We start from the raw sequence: 17614 nt of genomic DNA, 5'->3' as shown, positions 1-17614 counted from the left end.
CTTTTTAAACGTGTTTTTAATGTTTATGTATTTGTCTTGAGAAAGAGAGAGAGCACAAGCAGGGGAGGGGCAGAGAGAGGGAAAGAGAGAGAATCCCAAGCAGATCCCGTGCTGTCGGTGCACAGACCGACGTGGGGCTCAAACCCACAAACCGTGAGACCATGACCTGAGCTGAAATCAAGAGTCAGACGCTTAACCAACTGAGCCACCCAGATGCCCCAGGGTCTGGCTTTTTTCACTTAGCATAATGTCTTTAAAGTTCATCCGTGTTGTTTAACATGTGCCAGAAGTTCATTCCTTCTTACGGCTGAATAATATTACATTATACGGACCCCCCACATTTTGTCTCTTCATCTAAGCCTGCTCATTTTTTACCTAGTTGTTTTCACACTGGCGATTTATTTATATTGATATGAAATACACCTGTTTCACTGGTTTGTTGGTAAAAGAGGTTGTTGGTTTATCCCCCCCTGCCCCCCGACCACACACAATTTTACAATTATTTCCTTTGGCGCTGGGAAGTTAACCTTAAAAGCACAGGAAGGTAATGATGTGGTGTACATACTCATTGCCCAAACAGGACTGGTTTTTTTCTTAAGAATAACCCAGCATCAGCACCCTGCTTTAGATTTGAACCAGGAAATTCAAAGTTATAAACAAAAAGAAAGAATCTCCCTACTGAAGAAAACACATTCAAGAGACCTGGGAAGGTGACTTTGGTCATTGGTGAAATACAGGAGATGACCTATATCAAGGGTGAGCATGTCATGTGACAAGTATGTCCTGTTTGTTTTTTCAGCAAGTTTTATTGAAACACAGCCATGCTCATGTGTTTACTTAGTGTCTACAGCTGTTTTTTTTTTTTTATTATTAAGTTTATTTACTTTGAGAGAGAGAGAGAAAGAGAGAGCAGGGGAGGGGAAGACAGAGAGAATCCCAAGCAGGCTCCCAAGCTGTCAGTGCAGAGCCCAATGTGGGGCTCGAACTCACAAACCGTGAGATCATGACCTGAGCCAAAGTCAAGAGTCAGACCCTTAACCGACTGATACCCCCAGGCGCCCCCTCTATGGCTGCTTTTGACCTAAAGTATTTACTCTCTGGCTCTTTTCAGAAAAAGGTTGCCAAGCCTTGCTGTAGATGATCCTTCTCCAGTGTCCCTTGTCTCTAAAATCTGTGATGCTGTGATGTGCTGGGTGGAAGGAGGAGAAGTGAAGGAAGGATAAAGTCACAAGGACACAGAAATGGTCCTTGACAAGGCTCGAAGTGTGAAAAAGCGTCTGTCCTGTTCAGGCTGAATTCCTTACCGTAGTCCTGACCCTGCACCCTCCTGCCCTGCTGGAGTTGCCAGAGACGGCTTAGATGGCACGGAAGACTCTGGAAAACTCCTGGAGGTTTCTCTTAGCGAGCATATGCTTTGCTTGTGTGAAATCTATATATCAGCCGGAAAAGCCCCTTTCCTCCCGTGGGAAGTGTTGTTTCCCACGTGGACTGTACATAACCAGTAGCCTGGAGGCCCTTTGTGGAGGAAGGGGGACCTGTGTCCCTCTGCTGCCTGTGCCCCTCCTGGAGGAGGTGGAGCCAGCGCCCCTGTCCTTCCTCACCGGGACACTTGCGTCCGCACACATACACCGCTCACTTACCGCTTGGCGCTACTTTATGACGAATGCCAGGATGTCCTCTTTATTTCGGCGGGTTTAGTAGGCTGTTTGCTTCGTTGGCTGTGGTCCTCTCTGGTCCGCTGTGGTCGGCAGGAACGGGAGGGGGCTTTGTGCGACAGCGGATGCAACTTGAGGGCAGGGACTCCCCAGATACCCCACTGAGTGCTGTGCCCCGCAGAGCAAGGAATGCGAATGCGAATGTTTTCGTGGGGCAAATTGCACAATAAAAATTGTCATCAGTTCTCATTTTGCATGCCGTAGGACCCACGTATTTATTGGGTTCTTGCTCTTTGTATGTACAAGCATGAAAGTCTCCCAGTCATTTTACATATATATGTGTGTTTGTGTATAATTTATATTTTTATATATACGCGGGTATAGGTATACATTCATGGATATAGACACAGTTAAATTTTTATATTTGTTTAATTTTGATTTTGAAATGAGCTCAGATTTATAGAAAAGTCACAAGGGGCGCCTGGGTGGCTCAGTCAGTTCAGGTCATGATCTTGCAGGGCATGAGTTCAAGTACCGCATAGGGCTCTGTGCTGACAGCTCAGAGCCGGGAGCCTGCTTCTGATTCTGTGTCTCCCTCTCTCCTCTGCCCTTCCCCTGCTCTTTCTCTCTCTCTGCCAAAAATAAATAAGGGGAAGGGCAGAGAGAGAGGGAGACACAGAATCTGAAGCAGGCTCCGGGCTCTGAGCTGTCAGCACAGAGCCCGACGCGGGGCTCGAACTCACAGACTGTGAGATCATGACCTAAGCTGAAGTCGAACACTTGACCGACTGAGCCATGCAGGCGTGCCCTTATCTCTACATTTTTTACCCAGTGACAAGTTGGGGCATTCTCTTCTCTTTCCAGACACAGGAGGACAGGAGGTATCATTTTAACCACTTGTTCCATTAAACGTTTGAGTTAAAGCTTTTGTATGTTTTAGGCCAAAGGCTTAAAACTTGTTTCTTTTTTTACTAGTGACACCTTTGTTCAGTAACTTCACAAAAGAACAAATAGATTCCTTTTGTTCTTGTTTTTTCTAAATGCATATGCAGACAAGGTGGTGTGAATATGAAGAGACATGAAGGAGTTTATTCAAGAAGATAAGGCCTATCAAACTTGCGTGCGTGATATTTAAGAGGACAAAAGCTTGTGTCTCTCCACTGATCCTTCCACCTTCCAGCCCTCATTATTTATAAAGCAAAAAAGATGAAGTCAAAAATATCTACTTCTTTGCTACACAAGCTTTTCATTTGTATCTTAACATGGTGAAAAGTTTTTTTTTTAATTTTTTTTATGTTTATTCAGTTTTTGAGAGGCAGAAGCAGGCTCCCTGTGTCAGCGCAGAGCCTGATACAGGGCTCGAACTTGAACCGTGAGATCGTGAGTTGAGCCGAAGTCTGCCGCTTAGCCAGCTGAGCCACCCAGGTGCCCCAACATGGTGAAAATGTTAAAATATCACAGAGGAAAGATAGTCCACCTTGATAAATGAAGTCAGTCGTCTCATTACATCTGGACCCAGGCAGTCACGGCCACAAGGCTGGGAGCTTAGCAGCGACCTAGTGAAGAAAGAAACACGCTAGGGACGAGTGGGGCTCAGGTTCAAATGCAGAGCACAGGAAGGCCAAGGACCCGTGGAGTTTTGTGTCAGGTGGCGTCGGCGAGAGGGCAGGACTGCCTGAGCCACTGCGCTTTGTGTCGTGCTTGAACAACACTATACAGTGGGGGGGACTGTGGCCAAATCTCTGGGTGGGTCTGAGGAAGCATGATGGCTCCCGACCAACCGCTGAGCATTTACAAGCAGACAGTAGCCCGAGAAGGATCTGGAGTGTGCCCAGGGCTTGGACAGATTCAGGGGAGGGTCAAAACACCTGGCCTGGGGGCATGTTCATGGTCAGGTTCACACCGAGGAAGAATCAGTTGTCTGAATTCATCAAGCAAGCTTACTGGACCCCAGCTCCCCACATTCTCTAGAAGGGATGGTGTTGCCACAAGAGTGCTGGTTTAGTTCCATCGCCTCAGGAGTTGGATGCCAATTCAGCCAGCGGCAGGCCTTTAATAACTAGAACCACCGTGCAAGGTGGACACAGAGACGTGGAGTCTTCCAAGAAGACCCATAAATTCAAAGGAGGAAAATATGTTCCATCTCTCCTTGGCATGGAAGTTCTAGCAGAGACAAGTGCTGTCTAACAAATGCGAGAAGTAACTGGACTAGCTCATCCTAATACATTCTCTGAGCACTGGAGAAATTTCTAGAATCAGTTTGACCCAAGTCCACGTTGAAGTTTTATCATTTATTTGAGATACTAGGCAAGTTACTTACCTTGCATGTAAGTCAATTTTTTCATCTTCACAAAGGGAATCACGTGGGGAAAATATAAACAGATTTGCTTCTCTCCTTCCTGGGAAACGGTGGAGGCAAAAACGATTAAGTGAGTTGCCACTTGTAAACTGTGCAGTGCACGCCTCACAGTCTATATACATAAACAGCTGTTAATATAATGAGTAATTTCATGCTTCTGTTCTCAACACAGATACAGTGTCTGATACTCATTCATGCCACGGACATAGATCAGTCGTCTGCTGTGGTCCAGGCGTTTTACTGAGCACCAAGATACCAAGGTAGAGCAGACGGACACAGTGGTGCATAGTAGGCTCTGAAATGTTGATGGGCCCGATTATGAAAAAGGCAGAGGTTAAACTACAATTTCCTCAAAAGGCGAAAAGATCTGTGGAATTCCGTGGTTACTCGTCATAAGGCTGGATTCGTTGTACTTTCTCTTCTGTCTCTATTACTAACAAGAGCTGCACCACGAACTGACTTGAGCCTCCCCCCAAAACTGGGCCACACCTCTCCTACCCCGTCTCCTCTTCCAGGCCGCCCTGGAGTGCCGCCACAGCATCTTTTTCTGTTGAGTTGGCAGGTGGCTGTGGTTTGCTGCTTTCTGTCCCATTAACCTCTATTTTATCTGTCAAGAAGAGTATTCCCCATTGTTGAAAGCAGCAATTTGCCAACCAAGCAAGCTTACAGTCCTGTTTGATGGAGCATCACAGAGAGCAGAAGGGAAAGTTTAAACAGATTTGCTTCTCTAATTTCCTGAAAGGATCACAGACAAAACTTGCCCTCTAGTAAAATGCTTTTTGTGTGCATTATAATAACAAGCCTTTATTGGCATGACAGGGGAAGAGAGAGGCCATGGAAGAATGGTCCCGAATTTCCTGGTTTCATTTAGTCCTGTTACTACTCATGGACTACCATATTGTCTAAAACATATAAACTTTCCTGATAGCCTAATGTACTCAAAAAGACTTTTCCCTCTTACTATTGTAAAACATGGTGCTAATTTGTTATTATGGAGCATGTGGGTTTAAACAATGGAATCAGGCTCACAGAGGAAAAAAATCTACTTTTTCTTTTCCTTTGGAGAAGTTCAAGGTACAGTGTGTCTACTGTGCTGTTGGAAAATCACAGAACTCTCCCAAACTCTGGATGTTTTGTATTTATATTTATGTTCCATGAAAAAATTCCCTCTTCTGTCTGGTCGATTTCATCCAGCTGAACTTCTAAGAAACATACGTGTAATATATACGAGGGATGGCTTCAAAATAATGCAAGTGATGTGAGTGATCCCTGAGAATTGGTCTTATCTAGAACATAAACCTCCTTAGACCAAAGACCCTTTCTATCTTGTTCGCTGCTGGGTCTCCAGCTTGTATAACGTTGCACATATGATAGGTGCTCAAGATTTACTGGTTAATGTTGAACACCATACAGTTCCATCTACCGGTACAGATGAAATTTCTGGAGAAGTTTTTAAGCTTCAAGCTCTCAAACTCTGGAAGTAGTTACCCCCATTCCCATCTCTTGCTTACACCCAAGATGGCACTCATTTCGCTCTTGAACTATCCTTTAACAAGACCTCAGTCTGCCTACATTTCTCCATTTCCCATCCCCCTAGTGCAAGTACACTCTTGCCTGGCCTCCCGCATTTCCACCTGGCTTGCTCCCGCTCTTCCTCTTCCAGGTCGCAGCATAAATTTCATTTCTGACTTAAGGTTCTCCTACACTGACCACACTCTATTGAGCTCCCTTGTGATTTGCTCTCTTAGCATCCTGAACTTCTTTTCATCAAAGCACGTATCACAATTATCATTACATAATTATCTCCGTAATTATTGTTTAGTACTTCCTTGCCTAGACAATAGCTCCTTGGTAGCAGGGACTGTATCCACCTTGTTTCCAATAAGATCTCCAGCACCCAGTGACCCTCAGTCAGAGTAGGAGACTATTATTATAATAGTCCTATACTATTATTAATAAGTATTTGTTGAATTGATGAGGAATTGAGGGAGAATTGAGGGAAAGAGGAAGAATGGGAAGAAAGGAATCAAGGAGTAAGGAATCAGGGATTCGATGGCTTAGTGTTTCTTTAGATTTGCTTAAATCCTATTGACACATCTTGATTTTACCAGATTGATTCCCACCATTTCCTGCTTCTCAAAAGATGTGTGTGTGTGTGTGTGTGTGTGTGTGTGTGTGTGTGTGTGTGGTTTTGTATATTCTTTTGAGGGTAGTTTGATGGGCTGGCTGTATTTCTGAATAATCCAAACTATCAGAATAAATCCATATTGATTTAATGGTTCTGTATTTTATGAATTACTTGGTAATTGAAAATTACTTGGTAAATGAAAGTCTTCATATCTGAAATAGAAGAATATTTTCTTTCAAATCACACTGAACATTAGTTGCTTATTTTGGATCTGAGCCAGTTGCTGAATTTAAATCACAAAATATATAGATTACACACATATGTCTATATATATGAGTAATTAGTGGCAATATCTGATGACATTCTCAAACATTGTTTTCCTATGGTACACTTTTTAAATAACTTTATTTGGTTTCCTTCCTATTTTCTTTTTTTTTTTTTAATGTTCACTTATTTATTTTGAGAGAGAGAGAGTTGGGGAGGGACAGAGAGAGAGAGAGAGAGAGAGAGAGAGAGAGAGAGATTCCCAAGTAGGCTCCAAGCTGCCAGCACAGAGCTCTACACAGGGCTCAATCCCACAAACTGTGAGATCATGACCTGAGCTGAAATCAAAAGTCAGACGCTCAAATGACTGAGCCACCCAGGTGGCCCTCTTTGTATTTTCATCTGTTAGCTGGTTTGATGAGCTGACTACATGTTTTATGACACAAACAAGAAGAGATCCAGAACCATAACAATTACTGGAAATGATACATATGCACGTGCAAGACATGGAGTTGGATTTGCCCCCCGGAAGACAGTAGTGTGGGGTGATGGGTGATGCCAAAGACTTTATCCTGGCTGTGGGTCTTTCAGGTGATGGCAAGGCTCCGGTGTGTTGTTAGGTGGGTAGGGTGGTTAAGCCTCTGACAGCGGAAACCTCACAGACCTTTACCATGAAACCAAAAAAGCAAGAAAGATTTTGTTCACTTGCTCTTGTCTCAGATCAGGTTTCCCAGAGCAGATGCTGAGATGAGGATTCTTATTCGAAGAAACCAGTAAAAGAATGGGAAGTCACATAGTGAAGGGGTAAACACCAGGCAAGAGTGCGATTTCAGGTGAGGTCCCAGCCTCAGCCTCAACTCACTGGGACTCTAGAACATTCGTTCCACTGTAGAATTTGTCCCACCTGGAGGCAAGAAAGCTGGCTTCCATACTCCTGCGCCAGTCAGACATTGGCCGCTTGCCACAACAGGGGGCACTTAAGCTCTCTGAGAGTTGGGGCGCTGTGGCATCAGGCTCATGGGTCCTCTGAAGAGGGTCGAAGGGTAAACTGTTAGGAGTAGTGCACAATCAGAAGCTAAGGATGAGACCCCAGGACCAGCGAAGGGGTCTAAAGGCATTGGGCGGAATATCTACACCATCTGCTACCAGCCTTGCCAGTGAAGAGCCCCTAAAGTTCAAACCCCTGCTATTCTATTAACTCCCCTGGAGAAAAAAAATATATACTCTCTCTCTCCTGGGTCCTCAGTAGTCAATCCTTTAGGCTTCTTTTTCATCTTTATTGAATACACATGACTACTGTCACATGGACTATTTTCAAAGAATTGCCCTCACCGGTTACTTTCTCTGGAATGATTGTCCAATAATTAATAAAGAATCATGTACTCTGCTCTTCATGTTAGGTCATGGAACTGTGTGTAGGTCAATACCTATTTATTAATGAACAATGGATTATGTTCCACGTTATGAGCCCGAGATTGAATGGATTGCCCACAAATTTTGCTGACTTCTTGAAAGGTTCTAAAGCACTTGCCATCTCTTAGCTACCCATTAATTCTCCCTCCTAGATTTATTTAATCCAGCTGAAGAATAATTCAAAATGGAAATTATTCCCAAGATTTACAAATGGAGATTATTCCCCAGCCACATTCATGGATGGTTATCAGAAAATTTGGCCCATGAAGGGGACTCTGCTACCCTTGAAAAATACTTATCCTACATATCATTATTAACGGAGCTCATTGTGCCAGTGAGACCTACCCCGAGGTAGAGATGTGATCTTTCAGGATCTATTATCCTGTTAAGTTTAACACACTCTGTAGGAGGCTATAAATGCTATAAAGTTGGTTTGGGAACGTCTCTCCAAAAGTTCCGTGCCAAAGCAGGACTAGAGTTATTCTTGTAATAAAATCCCAGATTTACTCTGTTTTTCGGGGACTAAGCTGTTTGCCTACTTTGCTTCCTTTCTTTGTTTTTCTTTTACCTTGCCTTTCATTCAACGTTTACTTAGTGAGTGACTATTACGAGCCAGGCACTGTTTTGGGGATAGAGTAGAGAAGAAAATATACAGAAGTCTCCCATAACTGAAACTCTTATTCTAGTAGAAGAGACTGAAGTTAAACACACTCTCTCTCTCTCTCTCTCTCTCTCTCTCTCTCTCTCTCACACACACACACACACACACACACACACACACGCATACACACACATATGCACACATACGCACGGTATTTACAAACCATAGTAAGTGCTACAGAGGAAATAAAGTGAGGTAAAGGAACAGAGACTTTGATGAAGCAGGTGGGGGATGGGACATATCTTTACAGAAATGCCATTTCAGAAGGAGCCAGCTCTCTAATCATCTGAAGTAGAACTTTCTGGGTAGAAGGAATAATGAACGTGAAGCACCAAGCCAGCAGCAAGCCTGATGAGGTCCAGAGAAGGCAGCCAGTGTGTCCAGAAGGAAGACAGAGGGAAGTTGGTCATGAGTTTTGAGAAGTAGGCAGATACCAGCTCATGCAAGGTCTCACAGGCCACTGGAAGGAGACCAGATGCTTGACAATCCTTTAGAAAATTTCAAGTAAGTCAGTGTCTTAACACGATTCGTTTTTAAAAAGATAGTTGCCTGCTTTGCTGTTGGTGATACCGTAAGCAGAAGCAGGGAGACAGGAAAGCAGTGATGGCAGGTAGGACTGTGTGGGGATGCTGCAGGCATTTGAGTGGTAATACAGAGGATAAATTTTGGAGAGAGGCAAAGGACTTGCCACTCATTAACGGCGAGTCTTCGGGCAGGTTAGTGCATTTTTCTTGACTTTACTTTTCCCATCTGAATGTACCTATCACATCATGTTCTTATGAGGATTAAATGCATTAATATGTACTCCATGTAAAGCTCTTCTAATAATTTGGAGCAAGTAGTAATCATGCATGTAATACATGTTCACTATTTTTAACTTGTTACTTTTATTAGATATATAAAGGGAGAGAAATCAAGGATGACACCTAGATTGAAGACTGAACATAGCCTATCGTCTGTGTACGTAGGTGGTATATGCTTGAGATGTGGAGGCCCTCAATTTAATTTTGCTACTATTGCCTTGTGGTGACCACAAGCCAATGACTCACTTAGCTTTGATTGACCTCAGCGTCTTATTTTTTAAATTTTTTTCTTAATGTTTATTTATTTTTGAGAGATTGAGACAGAGTGTGAGCATTGGAGGGGCAGAGACAGAGGGAGACACAGAATCCTAAGCAAGCTTCAGGCTCTGAACTGTCAGCATGGAGCCTGACGCAGGGCTCGAACTCACGAACCATGAGATCATGACTTGAGTTGAAGCCATACGCTTAACCCACTGAGCTACTCAGGCACCCCACCTGACCTCAGCTTCTTATCCGTAAATGGGGTACATGCTAACTATCCCTCTAGTAAACTTCAATGAAGATATGAAGTCAGATTGCATGCTACACTTAACAGTCTTTGAATTTTTCAATAGAAAAGTTATTAATGAACAAGATAAAAATGACTCACTTGTAAAAAAAGGATGTGATTTTCAATCTATGGTTTATGTGTTCAGTGACTGAAATTTAAGTATCTCAGTGTATGTGTTTGTACCTAATGTAATATATAAATGATAACAAAAGAAAAGGGAGAAGATAAGATCATAAAACTGGCTAAAAGAAAGATTAAAATTAGAGCAGAAAAAGACAATTGTTCAATGAAAGATATAGAAGCCTTCCATACTGTCCAGACAAAAAGAATAACTTGAATGCTGTAAAACAAAATATGGGGGAAGAGAGGATTAATGAATGCAGAAACCTGTTTTATTAATTCAAATAGGATATTTTGGGTGAATGGCTTCTTATTCTTAGAACATGAAAGCCAAGTTTGAGTCCTGGTTCTGAAGGGCATATTGGTTGCTTTAAAGTTTTGGCATGTATGGATAAAGCTGCTAAAAACATCCATGTGCAGATTTTTGAGTGGACGTAAATTTTTGGTTCCTTTGGGTAAATAGTAAGTAGTGTGATTGCTGAATTGTACAGTGAGAGTATGTTTAGTTTTATCATTTAATAAGAAGTCACCAAACTGTCTTCTTAAGTGTTCTAAAGTGGCTGTACCATTTTGTGTTCCCACACCAATGTGTGAGAGTTCTTGTTCCACATCCTCACTAGCCTTTGGTGGTGTCAGTGTTCCAGATTTTGGCTAGTCTTGTAAGTATGAGGTGATATCTTGCTGTTTGATGCTTTTTAAAGTTTATTTACTTATTTGAGGGGGAGAGAGGGGCAGAGGGAGAGAGGGAGAGAGTCCCAAGCAGGCTCTGTGATGTCAGCCCAGAGCCTGATGCAGGGCTTGTTCTCAGAAACAGTGAGATCGTGACCTGAGAGCCAAAATCAAGAGTCAGGTGCTTATTAACCAACTGAGCCACCCAGGTCCTCCAGGAGTTTTGTAGTTCTATGTGTTACATTTAGGTCTGTTATCTAGTTTTAGCTAATTTTTGTGAAGGCTGTAGGGTCCATGTCTTTTTTTTTTTTTGCACGTGAATGTCCAGATATTCGAGCACCATTTATCGAAAAGACTCTCTTTGCTTCATTTTATTGCCTCTGCTTCTTTGTTAAATATCAGTTAATTATATCTATGTGAGTCTATTTCTGACCTGTCTACTCTGTTCCATTGCTCTATTTGTCTGTTCTTTCACCAATACCACACTGTTTTGATTACTGGAGATTTATGATAAGTCTTAAAGTTGAGTAGTGCCAGTCCTCTAACTGTGTCGAACATGTTTGAAATTTGTTCAATATTATGTTGGCTATTCTGAGTCTTTTGCCTTTCCATATAAACCTTAGAATAAGTTTGTCAATATCCCCAAGATAACTTTCTGAGATTTTTTTTTAATAGGATTGCATTGAACATACAGACCAAATTGGCAGGACTGACATCTTGTTACTGTCAAGTCTTCCTGTTCATGGACATGGAACATTTCTCCATTTACTTAGTTCTTTGGTTTTGTTCATCAAATCAATTTTGTAGATTTCCTCATATAGATTGTGTACATATTTTATTAGATTTATACCTAATTATTTTACTTTGGGCGTGCTAATGTAAATGGTGTTATCTTTTAAATTCCAAATTTTACTTATTCATTGCTGGTATATGGGAAGTGATTGACTTTTACATATAACCCTTGTATCCTGCAACGTTGATGTAATCCCTTATTAGTTCCAGGAGTGGTTTTTTGTTTGTTCGTTTGGTTGGTTGGTTGGTTGGTTGGTTGGTTGATTTTTGTGGATTCTTTCACATTTGCTATAGAGACAATCGTGCCGTCTACAAAGACAGTTTTTTTTTTTCTTCCTTCCCAATCTGTATACCATTTATTTCCTTTTCCTGCCTTATTGCAATAGCTAGATCCTTTAGTGAAATGTTGAAAAGGAGTGGTGAGAAGGGACATCCTTGCCTTGTGGGAAAGGCACAACACAGTATGTTGGAGTAGCCTTCCTCTGACATCTCTTTTACCCTGAAGGTATTCATAAATTATTGGACTTTGTTACTGAAGTTTAACGATAATCATATCTAAGCAGTTTCATCAAGATCACTGAAATGGCAACCACTTGAAATTCTGAATTTCTTACAAGCCTAATGAAAATCAATCTAAAAATAGAAAGCTATATGTTTCTCGCCATTAAGTATGATATTAGCAATAAATGTTTTAGATGTTCTTTGACAAGTTGAGAAAGTTTCCCTGTATTCCTAGTGTATTGAGAATTTTTTTTTTAATCATGACTGGATGTTGTATTTTTGTTAAAATTTTTTTTTTTTTTTGCACCTACTGATATGTTCATGTGATTTTTTTTCTTTTAGTTTTTTGATGTGATACATGATATTAATTGACTTTTGAATGCTGAACCAGCCTTTTATATTTGGGATAAATCACACTTGGTGGTTGTATGATTCTTTTCATACATTGCTGAATTAGATTTGCTAATATTTTGTTGAGAAATTTTGTATCTCTGTCCGTGCGAAATAATGATTTGTAGTTTCTTGTAATTTTTGCACAATTTTGGTGTTAGGGCAATAATGGTCTCATAGAATGTTAATGAATTCTGCTCTAACTTTTATTTATTTTCTTCTGCTTACTTTGAGTTTAATTTGCTCTTCTTTTTCTAGTTTCCTAAGGCAGAAACTTCTATTATTGATTTTAGATCATTCTTCTTCTCTAATATATGCTTTTGATACTCTACATTTCCCTCTAAGTACTGTTTTCATTGCATTCTATAAATTTTCATAAGTTGTGTTTTCATTTTCATTTATCTCAAACTATTTTTAAATTTCTTTTGAGATTTTTTTTCTCTGGCCCTGTGTTATTTGGAAGTGTGATGTTTAATCTCCACAGTGATCTGTCATTGATTTCTAGTTTAATTCCATTGTGGTCTAAGAGTAGACAATGTATGTGTATCTTTTCTTTTTTTTTTTCAGTTTATTTATTTATTTTGAGAGAGAGAGAGAGAGAGAGAGAGAGAGAGAGAGAGAGAGAAAGCACGAGTGGGGGAGGAGCAGAGAGAGGAGAGAGTGAGAATCCCAAGCAGGCTCCACACCAGCAATGCAGAGCCCAGTGCGAGGCTTGAACTCACAAACTGTGAGATCATGACTAGAGCCAAAGTCAGACACTTAACCAACTAAGCTACCCAGGTGCTCCAATTTCTATTCTTTTAAATGTCTAAAGGTATATAGTATGGCACAGAATCTTAGTGAATTTTCCATAGGACCTTGATAAGAATGTATATTTGGGGCACCTGAGTGGCTCAGTCGGTTGAGCGTCCGACTTCGGCTCAGGTCATGATCTGAAGGCTCGTGAGTTTGAGCCCCGTGTCGGGCTCTGGGCTGACGGCTCAGATCCTGGAGCCTGCTTCAGATTCTGGGTCTCTCTCCCTCTCTGCCCCTCTCCCACTCATGCTGTCTCTCTCTTGTCTCTCAAAAATAAAAAGAAACATTAAAAAAAATTTTTTTTAAAAGGAATGTGTATTCTGCTGTTGTTGGTTAGAGTGGTCTGTAGATGTCAATTATATTCCATTGATTGATATCAACTATGTCCTTTCAGATTCTTTCTGCCTGCTGGATCTGTCAATTTCCAATACAGGGGTGTTGAAGTCTCCAACTACGATAATGGGCTTACCTATTTCTCCTTGAAACCTGTCCGTTTTTGTGTCATGTAATTTGACGCTCTGTTGCTAGGCACACGCGCATTACAGATTATTATGTCTTCTTGGAAAATTCGCTCCTTTATCATTATGTAATGCCTTCTCTCTACGTGATAACTTTTCTTGCTTTGAAGGCTGCTCTCTGAAATGCAGACAGCCACTCCCGCTTTCTTTTCCTAATTCTGCTTTTAGTATTGTGAGTGTGCTGTTAGTACTGCTAGTACCAATCCAACGCTGAGAGATCAGGGCCCATTTGAAGTCTTTCCGTCGTGTTCTCATTTATATGGCATCTTGATTTCAAAATGAGTATCGACCCCAGAAGAATCCGGGAGTTTTTGTTCTTCAATTCAAAAGGTAGAGTGCAAGTCCGTCCTATATAAACAGCAGTATTCACTTCAGCATCACCCACCCTTCAAATGGATCCCTTCCTCAGAGCGGCCTCTCTGCAGACGGACTGTATTCACATTTTGACTTTTCTCATTGTATGTATGGGTTTGGATGATTTCAGTTAGAACTGATACTTTCTCCCATCCCAATTGCTGTCATTCTTCCTTTCCTTCAGCCCGAAGTGTGGGTATTATTGGTGGAAGAGAACAGGCTTCTGGCTTCTTCGCTAGCAGGAGGCACGGGCCTGAGGCCTTTCTGAAACGCGCACAACCTTTCTGGCTTTCTTGAGTCTTGAGAGACCTTCCAGCCCTTGTTATTCCATTTGAGTGAGCATGCCACGTTTCTAATGGCTGTTTCCGTTTTACTTCAGTGCACCAGGGACAAAGGGGCTGGGGGAAATAACACAGCCTCCTGTAAAACCGTCCTGATCTGTGCCTGCTTTCTGTCCCCCTCCTGTGTCCCTAGGTAAGTGTGAGATCGGCTGGGCGTACTATTGCACGGGAGCGGGTGCTGCTTCTGCCATGCTGCTGTGCACATGGCTGGCCTGCTTCTCGGGCAAGAAACAGAAGCAGTACCCCTACTGAGACGGAGCCACCAAGCGCAAAGAGAGGAGAAGACAGGCCAAAGGGGCCCGGAGAGACTGAAATGTCCAGCTACCTTCGAAAGGTGGAGTAGTGGTTCTCATCCATACAGTGCTTATGAAATGAAACCCAGTGAAATGATAAACATTATGTGACGTCAAAGGGTGGTGCAAGATTTGCAAAAGAAACGGAGAACCTGGAATCACACAGAAAAATGGACCAAAGGCTAAAAATATTGCAGGGTGTTGAGTGTTTCTGTTCCACAGAGTATCATTAACGTAGATCACATACACACACAGAACAAACCTATATATGCAAACAAGAGTTTGGGTGGGGTTTTTTTTTTTTTTGGTTTTGGGTTTTTTTTTTTTTGGTAAGATGAGGACTCAGAGAATCAAAAGGGCTAGTAGAAACAGTATTGTGTTGGGAAGCAGGGTAACCCACAGACGTTCCCTGTAGGTCATGGCGCTTCTGAAAGCACACACAGACATACACATCCACACACACACCCACGCCCAAACCTACACATTGTTGCACAGACTGTATGGGAGGTTGAGTCGTGCATTACTCCTCTGTTTTCTTTTTAATACACCCTTAAAATGCAGTATTATCACTTTATAAAGCATACACGAAACCTAATAAATGGACCAATAAGCCACTCTATCAGTATTTTATATATCCTGCATAACCTCTTTGTGCCCTCAACCTGTTTTCAGTGTTTATACAGACCTTTAGAGTTAAGCCTTTGTATTTCAATATTATTCAAAAATATGCAAGATTTCTTTGTCTGAGTAGCTTCTGCGATGATATTCTTATGAAGTAAAGGGGCAACTTCCTATCCACTGTAGGAGAGAATTCAGTTGAAGGTATGAGCATAATGAGAGACATTTTCCAGTCATTAGATCTTGTTTTCTTTTGTCCATTATTGTACTGTGCTGTACCACGTTTATTTCAATATTCATTTTGTATAAAAAAATTTTTAAGTGCTATTTTGTTGGTATTTGGAAAACTCTGTGAATAAATTCTCTTTGATCAATAGTTAAATGAGTCATGGAGTGTTCATGCAGTTACTGAGTTTGCTTCTGTAATTTTCTAAATATAGCCTTTCAACTCCAACAGTCCCATAAATTTTCCTTTTCCTTCTAAGGCCTCCCGTTCGTTCTCTCACTAATCACCCAACCGGGCATTGTTCTAGGCACACAGCATATTAAAGGTGACTAAGGGTTCCTGCTTTCCACTTAAATTTTTGCAGCTAGAATCCTAACTACACTTTAAATCACGACCAAATTCTCACGAGAGAAGACTTTCAAGTCTATTTTGGATTGACTTTGAGAACATGGACAGTATTTGGCCATGGTTTAGAGCAACGAGAGCCAAGCTGTGGTTGGGAGGTCTGGGCCACCAGGCTCCAGGATGACGTCAGAGTCATGACAAGCAGCCTGTGACTTGCTGCTACTCCACCTTCAACACGGTGCTGTGTTTCTTTGGTACCTCTGTGCCGGGGACAATTTTACACCACTCCCTTTTAGCGTTCTTGGCCATTTGAGACGATGAGGTCACGTGTCTGCTCTCAGCATAAAGCCTTGACTAAAGAGAAGGATATGGACCTTTTCGTCACCCCACAACAGAACCAACACTTTCAGGAGTAAAGATTGCATCCTAGATCACGGATATATTATTTTCTTAGGCAACACCAAATTATTGCCTCAAACCCTTAAAACTTCAGTTTCAATTAGTGTCTCAATTGTATATTTTTTGAATTGGGGAACTGAGCATTCCCGTTGTCTATAACTATATTTTCTGTTCTTTCTATACATATTTGTCAATTTCACTTGAATGTCTGAATGTCTCACTTGCTTCTGGTTACTTTTAATCATCCAGCGGATTCCGGCTGCCTTGGAAGAACAATGCAAGAATCAGGCCAATAAAATTCTGGACTTTCTGAGGCTTTGTTGCTATGGAAAAAGTCATTCTGCTCTCAAATGCTTAATTCATAATGGGCTGAATATCCTCTGATTGTGTCTCATTGTCCACTGAGCGGGGGCTTCTCCACTTTGCGGTTTCCTGAGGAGAGGAGATTGCACTTTGCTTCCTCAATGAGCCCATCATTTCCATTATTGCTGGTGTTTTTCAAATGTTCTTAACCACACCTTCCTGTCAGAATAGAATTATGACCTCTTAGCTCCCGTTGTCAAGTGGGAGTTCTCTATGGAATTCATTAAGATTATTTCGTGGACAGATTTAATGATGACATTGTCATTTTTACGTGATCCGTGTGATTTCAGACATCAGTGGACCTCGCTAAAGTCAAAAGCTGACACTCCAACAGGATGAAGTCAAAAGGCAAACCCTTACATCTCAAGTTCTAACTAGTCATATGTGTTTCTGGTTCAAGATGTCCCAGCGTTTCATGAGGAGCATCAAATTTATTAAGAATTGGGGCGCCTGGGTGGCTCAGTCAGTTAAGCGTCCGACTTCAGCTCAGGTCATGATCTCACAGTCCGTGAGTTCCAGCCCCGTGTCGGGCTCTGGGCTGATGGCTCAGAGCCTGGAGCCTGCTTCCAGTTCTGTGTCTCCCTTTCTCTCTGCCCCTCCCCCGTTCATGCTCTGTCTCTCTCTGTCTCAAAAATAAATAAACGTTAAAAAAAATTAAAAAAAAAATTTATTAAGAATTACCAAAAGATCACATATACTTCTTTTCAAAAACAATCAGGATTCATGAAATAATCATAACAGCAACAATAATAAAACCTGCAACAGGTGTATATTCACAGGCTGCTCACTGATGTACACTTAAGGGGCAAACCCTCCATTTTCACAACCTCATGAAGCTTCCCTTGCTTGTACAGGCTTGTGAGGTAAGTGGGGAGTTTCCCTTGTTTTCAGAAAATGACATGCAAAAAAAGTTACTGGATGAAATTGAACCAACTCTTCCAATTTTCAACACATTCATTTGTGCATTTGGGGTAATAAATAGTTTCTGCGCACCTGCTACTCGCTAGGTTTCCTGCTGGATGTAAAGCACTCCATGCAACGTGTCTCCCACTCTCGA

General features: G+C 41.7%; 1 protein-coding gene across 2 annotated transcripts in view; it reads left to right on the top strand.

Moving 5' to 3' along the window:
* Positions 1-15600, top strand: part of LHFPL6 (LHFPL tetraspan subfamily member 6) — a 251789-nt gene extending 236189 nt beyond the window's left edge. For both annotated transcript variants that reach the window (XM_040448289.1, XM_040448288.1), the window contains one exon: positions 14447-15600. In XM_040448289.1, coding sequence (XP_040304223.1) covers positions 14447-14565 — 119 coding nt within the window. In that variant the 3' untranslated portion in view covers positions 14566-15600. The remainder of the gene's footprint in view (positions 1-14446) is intronic.
* The last annotated feature ends 2014 nt before the right edge of the window (positions 15601-17614 follow it).

The sequence above is a fragment of the Herpailurus yagouaroundi genome, unplaced genomic scaffold (genome assembly GCF_014898765.1).
Source record: "Herpailurus yagouaroundi ecotype Mexico unplaced genomic scaffold, PumYag 197, whole genome shotgun sequence".
Lineage (NCBI taxonomy): Eukaryota > Metazoa > Chordata > Mammalia > Carnivora > Felidae > Herpailurus > Herpailurus yagouaroundi.
The sequence above is the reverse complement of the archived record's forward strand: the minus strand, read 5'-3'. Positions and strand labels throughout refer to the sequence as shown.